Genomic DNA, 16,147 nt, shown 5'->3' on the forward strand with positions numbered 1-16,147 from the left:
GTCACTTTTTTTCCACTATGTAAATAAATCATCTATTTTTGCATCCAATGAGTGTGCAGGCTTTTTCTGATTACATTGGAAACTGGACACCGGAAAGAGGACATGGACATGGAAAACGGACCCAGAAATGCAAAGTACATTGGCATTAACAGTGTCCCAGTGTTTTAAGGGGGATTTTTCCTTTAACGTTTCTTCTCTCCATCCGAACAGAAGGAGAGCAGGGCCACAAGAAGAAGAGATTTAAGAGCAAAGCAGCAGGAATTTCAGGACAGAGACATGAATCCACCAACACAGCCTGAATCAAAGTTTTCTGACTGTGTGTGTGTGTGTGTGTGTGTGTGTGTGTGTGTTTACGCCTTTGTTTGTCTGTGTGCATGACCGAGAAATGCCGGTGAACGTGTGTGTGTGTGTGTGTGTGTGTTTGTATATGTGTGTGTGTGTGTGTGTGAATGCGAAATCGAGAGAGGAGGAGAGAGGAGGAGAGCCCGCGCGAGTGTGTGTGTGTGTGTGTGTGTGTGTGTGTGTGTGTGTGTGTGTGTGTGTGCGTGTGTGTGTGTGTGTGTGTGTTCGAGCGCTGATGCGTCAGGACCTACAGAGTGTGAAATGGAGCAGGGAGGTTCAGGCTTCAGCCGCGACACACTGCAACACACACACACACACACACACACACACACATCTCTCTCTCTCTCTCTATCTCTTGCTCTCTTGCCCCACCCCCCCACCCCCCCGCTTCTCGCCTCTCTCCCTTCATTTTCCTCTCCTCCTGCCTCTTCTCCCACTTCCATTTCTCCATCGTTCCTTCTTCTTCTTCTTCTTCTTCTTCTCCTCCTCCTCTCCCCCCCCCCCCCCTCTCCCTGCCTCTTTTTCCCCACTTCCTCTATCTCTCTGTCGCCGCTTTATTCTGCTGCTTTCATTTATCTCTCTGGATAAAGCTCTCCCTGCTTTGGAGTTTGTTTTTCTCTGCTTCTGCCTTTATCTTTTCTGCCGGACGCCATGTCTATGCAGTGGCAGAGAGAGAGAGAGAGAGCGAGAGAGAGAGAGAGAGAGAGAGACACAGATAGAGAGAAGGGGAGAGAGAGAGAGAGAGAGAGAGAGCATCCCCATGTCAGGCCAATGATGGATTAGAATACTAAAATACTGGAGAGAGAGCAGACACACTATACACTCAAATCTGACATGGTGTGTGTGTGTGTGTGTGTGTGTGTGCATGTGTGTGTGTGTGTGTGTGTAAATCTACTGCACGGTAATAGAACAATAAAAAGGACGGTTCTTTCCAAGCATCTGCCCCCCCCCCCCCCCCCCATCCCTTCCACCACACACACACACACACACACACACCCTCCTTCTCTATTCCTCTCTCACCCTCGAGGCGTTCTTTCTCTGTCTCCCTCTCTCTCTCTCTCTCTCTCTCTCTCTCTCTCTCTCTCTCTCGGAGTTGATTTAACGCATGGCTTCTCCGCTTGTTTATTTCAGTACATATTAATGTAAATCATCAGTGTCCACTCCCTCCCCTCTCTCTCTCCCCCTCTCTCTCTCTCTCTCTCTCTCTCTCTCTCGCTCTCCGTCCATCCCTCCATCCCTCTTGTCGTCCTGTCGCCGGGTGTCGGGCCCCGACGACAAACGGCCGAGACAACAATTAAAAACGAACAACGGGCCCCGGTAAAAGAGGCCGTCACACCGGCCCCGGCAGCCACATCAATCAGAACCACCCCTCCTCCTTCCTTCTCTCCACCGCTGATCTCAATTAACCCCCGCTATGGGGTGGGAGGAGGAGGAGGAGGAGAAGGAGGGGGGGGGGGGGGGGGGGGTACTGCTCGCCTGCTGACCCGGCTCGCTATTAATTTTCTGTAATGTAAGAGGAGGAGGGATTCTCAGGTAAGACGGACCGGCTTATTGGCTTAGGAGGTAATTTGCTTTATACTAATATATGCTAATTATTAGTATTATTCAGAGGTGTGACCAAGTCAACTGTGCTCAACGCCCAAGTCAGTCTCGAGTCTTGAGGCACAAGTCTCAAGTCAAGTCCCAAGTCTAAATGTAGATTACTAAGTCAAGTCCATGTCATTAAAGTCAAGTCCCAAGTCTAAATGTAACTTATCAAGTCAAGTCCAAGTCAAGTCCATGTCATTAATGTCAAGTCTCAAGTCTAAATGTAGATTACCAAGTCAAGTCCATGTCATTAAAGTCAAGTCCCAAGTCTAAATGTAGATCACCAAGTCAAGTCCATGTCATTAATGTCAAGTCCCAAGTCTAAATGTAGAACAGCAAGTCAAGTCAGAACAAATCAAGAGTCCAGTATCAATTTAATATCTTAAAGAAAACTAAATATCTAGGACTTTTCAATGCAATATGGTTTTAATAGGATAAAAACTTGGGAAGAGCATCATGAGTTTGATTTCTATAATCAGTTTCACCTTCAATAAATTAAATCGTTCCATACAAATTCAGAAAACAGAATTTCAGTTCAGTCGTCTGCTGGAACAAATCTCATCACTTTCAATCTAAGTCATTTACACAAACACAAGATCTCAAGTCAAGACTTTAGAAACCTTTTCAAGTCATCAAAGTACAAGTCAGAGTCAAGTCCCAAGTCACCAGAACCCAAGTCAAAGTCAAGTCCCAAGCTACCAGAACCCAAGTCTAAGTCAAGTCCCAAGTCACCAGAACCCAAGTCAAAGTCAAGGGTCAAGTCACCAGAACCAAATTCAAGTCTCAAATCACCAGAACTCAAGTCAAAATCAAGTCTGAAGCCACCAGAACCCAAGTCAAAGTCAAGTCCCAAGCCACCAGAACTCAAGTCAAAGTCAAGTCCCAAGCCACCAGAACTCAAGTCTAAATCAAGTCCCAAGCCACCAGAACTCAAGTCTAAGTCAAGTCCCAAGCCACCAGAACTCAAGTCTAAGTCATGTCCCAAGCCACCAGAACCCAAGTCAAGCCAAGTCTCAAGTCTTCTCTTCATGCATCAAGTCAAGTCTCAAGCTATTAAAACTGTGACTTGAGTCTGAATCGAGTCCAAGTCATGTGACTCGAGTCCCCACCTCTGCTATTATTATTTCTTTTAGGTCGTTTCACTTGACGATCAGAGGAGGCCGAGAGGCTGAAACCTATTCCGTATTTCCCAAGAAAAAAGCAAAAAATTGAGAAAAATCTGAAAAAATAACATATGATAATAAATTTGTGTAGTAGAAATATGTTTTCTCCCCCTATCCCATATATCCTCTCGCGACCCCCTGGGCAGGGTCCCGACCCCCAGGTTGAGAACCACTGGCCTAGATGTCTGTTTTTCTTCTTCTTATTCCCTGTAAAGCTCTTCTAACCGAACCAGCCGTTACGATATGAGGTCGTTTTTCCTGTTTTTTTTATTTTATGATCTTCGTTTATTTTTCATACTTGACTCTAATCTACGGCCTCTGTTAGTTCACAATGCTTCTGATTGCTGTTTATTGCTGTTATTTGTATACTGAAATGAAAAACGTCGACTTGAAGAATGTCAGCATTTATTGTTAAGCCTTGCTCCGTCTTAAAAGAAATAGCTCAGGTAAGCCGACGGGAGCTTCTCTCTCTCTTTTATCGCGGCTTCGCTGATTGACAGACGCTTTGTCGGAGGGGTGTGTTCAGACAGAAAGGCCTTTGAGAGAGAGAGAGAGAGAGAAAGAGAGAGAGAGAGAGAGAGAGAGGGAGAGAGTGTGTGAGTGTGTTTCCAGGGAGTTCTGCGCAATGACGAAAGAGAAAGAGAGGTGAAAGTACACTGCAGCCCTGCCACCTCTGTCTCTCTCTCTCTCTCTCTCTCTCTCTGTCTCTCTCTCTCTCTCTTTCTTTTGTTTATATCTCTCCTATCTCTTCCCCTGTTCCCTTGTAGCTTTCACTCCCTGGTGGCTTCACAAAGGTTTCCTCCTCTCTCTCTCTCTCACTCTCCTTCCTCCTCTCCCTCTCCTCCTCCTCTCCTTTTGCCCTCCTCCTCCTCCTCCCGTTCCTCCTTCCAGCCCCCTGCAGAACGGGGAGTTAATTTTACACGTTTCCCCCCCCCCCCAGAAATAGGAAAAAAAAGAACGGGAAAAAAGGCAGAAGAGGAAAAAAAAGAAGAAAAAAAAAAAAGAGAAAAAATTAGTGTCAGCAAAAGATTTATAAGACATAGGAAATCAAGAGCCGGCGATTCTCTCTGCTATGTTTGCGCTCCGGGGTCCTCTCTGTTCTCTGTCCACCCCCCCACCCCCCCCTCCCTCTCTCTTTTTCCTTTCTATCACCCCCCCTCCCCCCCTTACCCCCCCATCACCACCACCACCACCAGCACCAGGAGCCTGTCAGATGATAAAGCACTGTTGTCAGGGGCCGATTATCAGCCTACCCCCCCCAACCCCCACCCTCCACCCCCCACCACCTCCGCATTCGCCCCCCAACTATAAAAACAAGTGAAACACCAAAAAAAAAAAAAAAAAAAAAAAGACCACACGGGAGCCCCGGCCTCCTTCTTTTTTTTTTTTTTTTTTTTTTTTGCTTTGTTTTTTTCACTCCATACGCCACTCTCTCTCTCTCTCTCTTCATTTCGTCTCCCTTTTTGTCAGAGCGTTTTTTTTTTTTGTTTTTTTTTCGCGCCTGCCGGGGGAAGCCATTTGATTTGTTCGACGCCGTTTTTTTTTTTGTTTTTTTTAAGAGCTCCCCATTGTTTCTGGTTGCGTTGTTTTTATTATGACGGCTTTATACTCCCGATTGGGTGCCTGGCGGCGGCGGCGGCGGCGGCGGCGGCGGCGGCGGGTGCAGGGCCCCCCCCCCCACGGTACCCGGCGGGGCCCGGCTGAGTCACCGGGGGAGGGGGGGGGGGGAGCAGATAGGGACGGGGATAGAGCAATAAAGCGGAAAAGAGCTTGCATCGGCTGAATACGCGTGTGGCAGTGGCATGTGTGTGTGTGTGTTTAAGTGTGTGTGTGTGTGTGTGTGTTTAAGTGTGTGTGTGTGTGTGTAGAAGTGCGGGAAGTCTGCGCGTTGAGTGTGCTGACGTGGGTGGGAAACGCTGAAAAAATTATAAGAAAAAGCTTTCCCCCAATTTGCTTTGTAATCTCTTTGCCTGAGCCCTGCGCGCACACACACACACACACACACACACACACACACACACACACACACTCACACACACGCCGCTTGACGTTCATTAAACAATGAGAGACAAGTATGTAATTTGTCATTCACCATGGCTCTAGAAGAAGGGAGGGGGCGGGGCGGGCAGAGAGAAGCATCCATTCATCACTGTGATAAAGTTTGACTGATACATCGTACATCAACACACACCCCCCCCCCACCCCACCCACCTACCCCTTCAGTCACTGTTGACACGGCCCCATGGACAGGTAAGTGGCATGCGGCGGGGGTCAAACCGTCATCTGTCAATGGGGAGAGAGGAGGGACATTTGGGGGGGAAAAACTGTACATTGAAGAAGGAAGGAAGGAAGGAAGGGAGGAAGGGAGGAAGGAGGTGAGGAAACGACGAGACGCTACCGACGCAAGGAGAAGTCTCTTCGCTTTGTTTCTTTTCTTTCAGTCAGTCCGGGGGTTGTTGGCTGGTCCAGGGTGTGTGTGTGTGTGTGTGTGTCTGTGTGTGTGTGTGTGTAAGTGTGTGTAAGTGTGTGTCCTCTAGATCCTCCGTTCTACCCCCAGCTGAGGGAGGCAGACAGGAGCAGGAGGAGGACCAGGACGGGCGGAGGAGGGCCGGCGGAGGGGGGGGTGGCGGCCCCCCCGGCCTCGGAGCCCAGGTTGGAGACGGTGGCCCTCTCCGAGTACAGCGGGATGACGTCGAACTGGCCGCCGTCGTCGCTCTCCACCTCCTCTTCCTCCTCCTCTTGCAGCACCTCCTCTTCCTCGCTCTCCTGCACCTGACAGAAAGACAGACAGTGGTCAGAACTTGATTTTTATGTCTGTGGGGCGTTTTCACATTTTAGGGTCATATGGGGAAAGAGATGGATACAAGCGACCTGTTAGAAAATACTGTTCACCTCAGCTATCAGAGGGTAAATACTAAGGGATGGGATGATATGCTTATCTCATGATACGATACAGTACAGTACGGTAAGGTACGATACGATAGAATCATGTGGGGTTCAGTGCTTCATGCCTCCATCACACACAGATACAAAACGATATGATACAAACTATACGATACAATACGATACGCTACGAAATGATACGATTCAAAACTATACAACATGATATGATACAAAACTATACGATACGATACAAAACTATACGATACGATACAAAACTATACGATACGATACAAAACTATACGATACGATACAAAATTATATGACATGATACGATACAAAACAGTACAACATGATATGATACAAAACTATACGACATGATACGATACAAAACTATACGTTATGATACAAAACTATACGACATGATACGATACAAAACTATACGTTATGATACAAAACTATACGACATGATACGATACAAAACTATATGATACGATACAAAACTATATGACATGATACGATACAAAACTATACAATACGATACAAAACTATACGACATGATATGATACAAAACTATACGATATGATACAAAACTATACGACATGATACAAAACTATACGACATGATACGATACAAAACTATACGATAAGATACAAAACTATACGACACGATACGATACAAAACTATACGATATGATACAAAACTATATGACACGATACAAAACTATACGATACGATACAAAACTATACGACATGATACGATACAAAACTATACGATACGATACAAAACTATACGACATGATACGATACAAAACTATACGATACGATACAAAACTATACGACATGATATGATACAAAACTATACGACATGATGCGATACAAAACTATACGATACGATACAAAACTATACGACATGATACGATACAAAACTATACGACATGATACGATACAAAACTATACGATACGATACAAAACTATACGACATGATACGATACAAAACTATACGACATGATGCGATACAAAACTATACGACATGATACGATACAAAACTATACGACATGATACGATACAAAACTATACGACATGATACGATACAAAACTATACGACATGATGCGATACAAAACTATACGATACGATACAAAACTATACGACATGATGCGATACAAAACTATATACGATACGATACAAAACTATACGATACAAAACTATACGACATGATACAATACAAAACTATATGATACGATACAAAACTATACAACATGATACGATACAAAATTATACAATACGATACAAAACTATACGACATTATATGATACAAAACTATATGACATGATACGATACAAAGCTATACAATATGATACAAAACTATACGACACGATACAATACAAAACTATACGATACGATACAAAACTATACGATACAAAACTATACGATACGATACAAAACTATACAATACGATACAAAACTATACGATACGATACAAAACTATACGACATGATACAATACAAAACGATATGATACGGTACGATACGCAATGTGGGGTTCACGATTCAATACAACCGCGATACGATGCAATAAATAAACATTCAGTGACAAAGTCTGACTGTGCAGAATTCTGTTTATTTCTGAGACACAAATCTTTCTAGCGATGCCATTGGCTGCTAGAATGTAAACAATTTAAAAATGCCATTACAAAGTGAAAATAATGGATGGAGAGCTTCTGAAATTGCGATGCGCAAGCCGTCTCATTTGTGATTACGACAGCAGCATAAAATGACGCTAATATCGCGATTCACTTTAATGCCCCATGATACGTATTGTCACATTTTTGTATTGCGATATATTGAATTTTGATATATCGTCCTATCCCTAGTAAATACTACTAGAAAATACTGTTCACCATACCAAAAGAACAGGACTCGCTTTTTCTAAGTAGCGCTGATTGTATTACTGTCAATATAACTGATTGTTTTGATTTTTATTAGCATAGACTGCCAACATCAGTGGATTCATTGCTGTCCACATATTTCTGTAATTCATGACCCCAAGTGGGAGACATCGGAGCCCGCAAAAAAATCCCGCAAAAGGTTGACATGAACAGCTCATATTTAGGGTAAATCCAATATGACATGAACGAACATTGGTGAAGGACGCTGGATGGAATTCTGTCATCACCAACTAGGAAATAGCTGTAGTCAGGTGTAGGGAATAATATATTAATTTCAAATAAAACCAACAAAAATAAACGTTTCTTATCACTCAAGTTTCTGATCACAACTCTTTGCGAGACACAACTCCTTGCTGGGTTTTTGGCTTGTGGTTGACATTACAGTGTTTGATTTGCTCTAAAGCAGTGGTTCTCAACATGGGGTCCGGGGACCACCAGGGGTCCTTGAGGGGGTCAAAATGAACAAAATTATGAATTGTTAAACTTCACCACTATTTAATTTACAAGAAGTTAACACAATTAGAATGTAGAAGAAATGTACATTATGTTGGTCATAGTTTCACTGTTATCTCTCTACCTACAATACAGATAGTCATGGAATTCTGGACAAAATCAATCTAACAATAAAAATATTCTCAGATTTGGGTCAAATGGGGGTCCGTGGGCCTAATGTGTACTAAATTAGGGGTCCTTGATATGAAAAAGGTTGAGAATCACTGCTATACAGCATAAAGTCAAATGTATCATCACTAAGTTCATGTGCGTTAAGAGTGAAAAGGATCAGGGGCAACCAAAGTCCACAGAAAAGTCATGGCTCTTAACCATCAAGTCATTCTGATATGACATGAATGCAGCTTCACTCTTTATATTACTTTCTTCTGGTTAATTGGATTGTGGATTCCCAGCGCCGCCGTCTGTGAACTCATACAGAGGTGTGCGAACGAAAACAAAGAGCTTTGTTCCAAACTGAGATAATCAAGATTGATCTCCGAAATGACAAATGGAAATGACACCTCCCAACTGAACTGGTACCGAAATTATTGCAGATCTGATTGTCTTTCTTCAACAATTTTTAAACATTCAGTCAAACCCGTGCCTTGCTAAAACGTTGAGCCGTGAGCAGTAGGTGACATTTTTTTTTTTTTCCCCGGTGCCAGAATGGATATTCAGCGTTTTAAAGTGAAACCCTTCAAATGGTCTAGCAAAGTGTAAAAATCACTTTAGAGAAACAAGCAAAGCTTCTTTGAGAGACAAGACAAGGAGCTGAGTGACAGATGAGCCGAAAGTGGGGGTGGGGGTGGGGGTGGGGGGGCAGGTATGGACAGAGGAGGAGGGGGGGTGGAGAGGGGGTGGGGGGGTACAATGTAGGCCAACGCTTGAGGAGAGAAGAGGTAGGGAGAGTGAACGAGAAAGAGAGGAGGAGGAGGAGGAGGAAGAGCGCAAGAGGAAGGGAGGAAGGAAGGAAGGAAGGAAGGAAGAAAGAGGGATTAGGGGGGAGAGGGGAAAGAGGGAGGGGAGACAGATGGGCATGAATAAATTCATACTAATGAAGCCTGACTGATGCACTGCTTCCAACCAACACCTCATCTAATCCGCTCACTGAGAGAGAGAGAGAGACAGAGACACAGAGAGAGAGAGAGAAGGAGAGAGAGAGAGGGAGGGTAGAGAGGAAGAGAGCGGAGTTGGAATCCCCTCTTGTCTGGCGGCCCAGATTATCTCTGGCAGCGAGGCATGCTGGGAGCCAGGGAACCACAGCGCGGTAGATTGTGGTCTGGCCAAGGTTACAGTAGCCAGGACCGGGGATTGGATTGGACCACATTTAATGGTCACTGTTGGACAAGGTCAGCCAGGAGATATGACACTCTCAGAATACGTGTTGGTACTTTTCGGCGTGTCCGCGTGTCCGCTTCAACACGTCGTCTGTCGCTCGCTGCACATCTCCGCGTTGGCAAACTCCGGTCTGATCCGACTGGCCTGGAATCAAAACACTTTGGGGCCAAAATTTGTCTGTGAGCCATATGTGCTGCGTGATTGGTTGGGAGAGGCAAATTAAACTGACACAGTCAAGATGCCTTGAACATTTTTTTCCTGGTCGTATCCAGGGTTTGAAATCCCCCCCCTCCCCCTCCCCCCCCCTCCCACCCCCACCGAGCGCCAAATGTCAGCAAAATTTGTCTTTGGTGGATAAATCAGTAGGGGTCGCACCCGCCACACTGGCTGGTAACATTTTGAGACAATAACATCTGAATACCTCGGTTATATACAGTCTTTGGTCTTTGCCTTGTTCTCAAACTTTGTCCCCGCTGGCCACCGTACACTCTCTGGCCGAGAGCCAATCAGATCAAAGTCAATCAAAGTTAGTTGAAATTTCATATTAGCCGTGTGTGGCAACACACAGCAGGTGTGAGGCCACTAAAAAGAAAAAAAATGACAAGATTCAGTGAGTGAGGAAGTTTTAAATTAAAACTGTAAAGCTGTTCTTGTCTCTTTAGTGAAAGTTTCACACAGTATCTGATTCTATAAAGAAAACAGGATTGAAAACAGGTAGGTAGGCTTACATCTGTACACACACATAGTTATTCCGGTAAAAATGATTCTTGGTAGGTACGATACGATTGGATACGATACAATATATGATAGGATACGATATACATTACGATATATGATACGATACGATATACGATACGATATATGATATGACACGCTACGGTATATGATACTATATGTTACATGATATGATACGATATATGATACAATAAGATACAATACAATGTGATAATGATACGATACAATATATGATACGGTACAATATATTATACGATACGATATATGATACGATATAATATATTATACGATACGATATATGATACGATATGATACTATACGATACGATATATGATACGATATGATACTATACGATACGATATATGATACGATACGATATATGATACTGTACGGTATATGATACAATACAATATATTCTGCGATCCAATATATGATGCGATACAATACGATATATGATACTGTACGGTATATGATACAATACAATATATTCTGCGATACAATATATGATGCGATACGATACGATATATGATACGATACGCTACAATATGATACAATACGATACGATATATGATACCATATGATACCATATATGCTACAATATGATACAATATATGATACGATATGATATATGATAGAACTTTATTGTCAGATTTCTCTAAAGTTTGTTATGCATCATAGCAGTTTCCCTTTTTTTAAAAGAAACACACATTACATTTTTTCTAGTTCACCAACCCTTGGCAGGTGAAAGAAAAAGTGAATTGTGGACCCTGGTCGTAATAAGGTGTGTGTGAGAAATCATTTCAATGCAGTTTTTGTGTTTATTTGAACAGCTTCTCTGACAGTGCGTTCACTTCAGCAGAGGCTTGTGGTGTCTCAGGGTGAAATCAACAGATTCCTGTGATTAAGCTTCTGTCAGCCGTTTCTGAAAGGCTGAGGACACAACTGAGAAAAAATACGACGGTGGAAAATCTCACAGTGTGTATTCAGTCTGGGTTTACATCAGACCTCCTTCAGGTCGAATGGCTGCTCTGTATAGCTGAAGCAGGCGTCTCCCCTCTGGACTAAAGCGCTCCTATGGAGTGCTGGAGTTCTTGTTGTTAAGACTGTACACACACTATAAAATCTTTTGAAGGCTTGCCAAAGTGCTCTGATAATTCCTGCCCATGGGCAATTCCTTTGATCTTCAAATCAAATGCTGACTAACTATTGTCTTAAACTAACAGCATTGAGAAGAGTAAGCAATATCGATGGTATGGAACGATGATTAAGACCTTGGAACTGCTAAACAAATCATTGTTTATTGATATTTCTAAGTCATGTTGTGTAAGGTTAAGGTAACGCTAACACTCAATGCTTTTTTTCAGTGCTGTAAGTAAGTGAGGGATGAGTCCTTATGTTAATTCAATGTCAATTCAAATCACTTACTTCCAAATGTACAATTTAAATGGATCTCTATCATTTGAGTGGATAGAAGAACCTTTTTAGGGCAAAACTTTTTCAGTTATATAGTTATATTCTATAAGTGGGCCACATCTTTAACATGGGATGTGTAAATTATATTAAAAAAAAATGGTAACACTTTACAATAAGGGTCACTAAGTTAAGGGTTATTATTGTTAAGGGTTAAATTAACAGTTAACTAATGTGTCTGGTAATCATTCACTAATGGTGTTCATGTTAACTAAGGTATTCATTTATACATTATTTAATAGTCATCTTTATAAACTATAAAAAAATGTATAAATTAATACCTTAGTTAACATGAACACCATTAGTAAATTACACATTAGTTAATTAAGGGTTAGTTAATGCTTATTAAACATTAACTAACCCTTATTAAGCATTAACTAACCATTAACTTAGTGACCCTTATTGTAAAGTGTTACCAAAAATTTAAAAGCTCAAGTTAAAAAAAAAAAAGAGGCCAATTGTTGAATTGTTTTGAAGATGGAGATGACGATATTATCACTGCTATGGTTATTAACAATGCCAAAAATATTATCATAAAGCATTTTCCCCCCAATAAATTTACAAAGCGCTTTTCCAAGCAAGGGAAACGGAATAAAAGCCAAAGACTTACAGGAAGGCAATTAGGATGAAAGTGAGGCGATTTTGGAAAGGTGAAGCCGCACTGTACTCACGATGTTGTTGTGTTCGGGGAGGTGGTTGTCGCTCAGCAGCTCGTCCTCCTGGACCAGCGGGGAGGGCCTGGGTGCGGGAGGGGGGGTGATGTCTGCAGGCTGGGGGCCCGGGTGCCCCATCGAACTGATAGAGTTACCTGCGTGGAGACACAGCGCCCGTCAGCGTGTGTGTGTGTGTGTGTGTGTGTATGTGTGTGTGTGGGCGTGAACATGCATATCTATTTGGCAGCTTTATTGCTCTGGCTGTCGGCGGCTTGATAAATCACCGAGTTTTGTGGGAAGCGTGTCGATGTATCGATCTGAGCTTTAGTGTTTGGACATACAGGCTCAACGTGTATCGACAGGCTTATTGACAGCTGGTTTGATTGATTGACAGCCTCTTTACCCCCGCCTCTTGGGCAGTGCTGGAGCCATGTCATGAGTTCAATTCATAGCGATGATCATGCCAAGACCCAACCATCCAGAAATATCCAATACACGTCGATGTGTTGAAATCAGCCTCCCCTCATTTCAATTTTTAATTTTGATTCCCTTAGAATTTTTCCTCAAAGCAGCTTTGACGGTGACTATTATTTTTTATAAATTTGGATTCCATGATTCCAGTCCACAGATGCAAAAATTTCCAAAAATGAAAAAAGTATCCAGTATTCAATTTTATTCTTGTCAGGGTGGAAAAGTCTCTGAAACAGCATTTTTTTAGACCAGTGATTCTCAACTTTTTTCATATCAAGGACCCCTACTTTAGTCCACATCAGGGCCACGGACCCCCATTTGATAAAAATGTTTGTGTCTTGGACCGAAATCTGAGAATATTTTTATTGTTAGATATGATTTTGTCCAGAATTCCATGACTATCTGTATTGTAAATAGAGAGATAACAGTGAAACTATGATCAAAATTCATTCAAAGTCATTCTGCTACATTCTCTAATTGTGTTAACTTCTTGTAGTTTAACAATTCATCAATTTGCTGCGGACCCCCTGGAATCCCCTCGAGGACCCCTGGTGGTCCCCGGACCCCAAGTTGAGAACCACTGATTTCGACCACTGGACACTAAAACCCTCCACTGAAACCCAAGCTAACACTACTACTACCTCTACTACTACCACTAATACTACTAATAATAATTGTGTGGAATCTGCTAAAAACGTCTCACTTCCCATAGACAACCAGTGTAGTATTGATCTATTCTACAATAAACATGTAATCAGTCAAACTGCATCATATCCATCATATCAGAGGTGGATGACAAACTGATATATACTGTGTGTGTGACATCTGAAGCCATATATCCATATCCATCCATATATATATACATGAGGTGTATATACAGTACAGTGTATACTCACGCAGGCAGGGGTTGTGGGTGAACATGCGCTGGAGTCTCAGACAGTCCTGCCACTGGTTGCCGCTGCCTTCACAGTTACACCACAGTGACACGTCCGCAGAGCTGTTACTGATGTAGTTGGGGGTCATGATGGTGCCTGCAGGTCAGCGAGGGTCAAAGGTCAACACAAGAGTCCTGCAAGTTCACTTGGGACAAGGTAAAGGTGGTATGTGTCTCACTGTAACGTCAATAAATCATTTTGAGACATTAAACGAATTACGGATGGCGGAAAAGGTCGATGGAAGAATCACTCTCAACGTGTTTATCCTCTTCAGGGAGGGGGAGGGGGGACAGGAATCAGCGGGGTTTATGGGAAATGTAGTCTTAATTTGGAGAAGCACTTGCATTAACAATATTACCGGTGTGAGATAGAGGCTTATTTGTTTATGGTACTTAGACCAAGGTATCACAACTAAGTTCACAATGATATATTGATGTTTTAAAATGATACACGCAGCACCTTATATTAATTTAAGCAATATTTCACTTTGGTATATAACATAATTTTCGGAGCTTATATCTCAGGAATTCCTGGGACATTTCACGTCCTAATGATCAGTGGTAGTAGGGATGTCACATGTTAAAACTTCAAGAGTCTGAAAATCATATTTTGACACATATTCAAAGTGGAATGATCTAAATAATATTATTACTCTGGGGTCTGAAGTAATTATGCCTGTTTGCTGTTTTCAGTGAAGATAGTTGGGGGGAAAAGTCAAAACAACCACTCATACTGTATATGAGCAAAAAAAAAAAATATTAATTGCATTTTCACTTGAAAGACCTTATCCTCATTTAACTTACAGTTCTATACTACTTACTATGATGTGCACTAAGGATTTACATCATATAGATTTATGTCAGACTAAATAGGTGGTAATATGAGTTTAGGTCCATGGCGCAAGGAATGCAACTTGACAAAATAAAAGTCACAAAAAGTAAGTGCATTGCAAAATGAAAATGTTAAACCAAAATCACATGGTGCTTTACTTTTTTTTTTTTGCAAATAAGCTTCATCAAGCCAATGTAATCTTGTTGTCCTTGTTTTTAGCTGTATATTTATTCTGTGTAAGTACATTGAGAGCAACAAAAAAAACTGAGTCAAATTCCTTGTATGTGTACATACTTGGCCAATAAAGCTGATTCTGATTCTGATGTAAAAAAAAAAATAATACAGGTCTTTTTTTTAGTCCAAAATATATTGAAGGCCATTCTTAGCTTTAAATCAAGTTCTGTGAATTTGAGAATGAAAACAAATCTCACGATAAATCTCACTGTATTGTACTGTCGCTCCCATTTATACAGCGGACCTTCTGCTGCCCTGTTGTTAATGTGTGGAGTATGGGTTGTGCCTTTAAGAATGATATGAGCCTCATAGAAAACTCATCCATCATTGTCAGAGAGAGCAGAAAGCCACTCAACATTTCTGTATCCACATCTCTTGTCAGCTGTCGTACATCTTCACTTTCTATCTTGCTGTTTCTTCTCCTCCGCCTGATCTCCCCGCTCACTCACTTTCTGCCTTTCTACCCTTTACTTTTTCTCTCCATCCATCAAGCATCCGTTGGATCCTCTATAGCCAAATGTATTTGTTTTGTGCATTGTTAACTATGTTTAGAAGGCTTTCTTTTACTAAATACAAATACAAGACAGCATCTGTATTGTGGTGCGCAAATTGTCACCAAAATGTGTATTTTGCTGTCAAATTTATCATATGTGACATTTTTAACTCTTTTCACTTATGTTTGCCAGCAGGTCCTGCATCTCCATGTGCTTATGTGTCTAACAGCCTGTAGGATTTTCATTAGGTCCTTGTTGGACTGCCATGTCTGAAATGCCTTTGATAGTAACCTTTATAGACCAGCTGATGCTCCCGTTGATGCCAGTTTTCACTGCAGTTGCATTAGAAGGTTAATTTTTCCATTTCACATTTCTCTACAATTCAAATAGCTTATGGAAGCGTTTGGCTAGCTAGAAGAGTCATTTCAAGTTCCCTCGTTTCCTGATAAGTTAAGTCGTGTCATTTTACAATATTAGAATATTTGATTTAGGTTTTGCATATTTTTTGTTGGACTTCTTATTTTTAAGTGGCTTAATCCTTTGTTGAGGATGTAACATTAGTATAGTTAAGTGG

At 42.0% G+C, this 16,147-nt stretch overlaps 1 protein-coding gene across 1 annotated transcript; it reads right to left on the reverse strand.

The window, feature by feature from the left end:
• Positions 1-5,639: 5,639 nt before the first annotated feature.
• Positions 5,640-14,110, reverse strand: LOC139640675 (GDNF family receptor alpha-1-like; the record flags this gene model as incomplete). The annotated part of the gene is made up of 3 exons (XM_071514858.1): positions 5,640-5,864; positions 12,627-12,763; positions 13,976-14,110. Coding segments are annotated over 3 exons (497 nt in total), but the record flags the coding sequence as incomplete, so codon positions are not given.
• Positions 14,111-16,147: the final 2,037 nt, after the last annotated feature.

The sequence above is a fragment of the Centroberyx affinis genome, unplaced genomic scaffold (assembly GCF_046629955.1).
Source record: "Centroberyx affinis isolate AG114_WGS23_722 - 3 ecotype Tasmania unplaced genomic scaffold, CSIRO-AGI_Caff_v1 ptg010199l_1, whole genome shotgun sequence".
Classification (NCBI taxonomy): Eukaryota; Metazoa; Chordata; class Actinopteri; order Beryciformes; family Berycidae; genus Centroberyx; species Centroberyx affinis.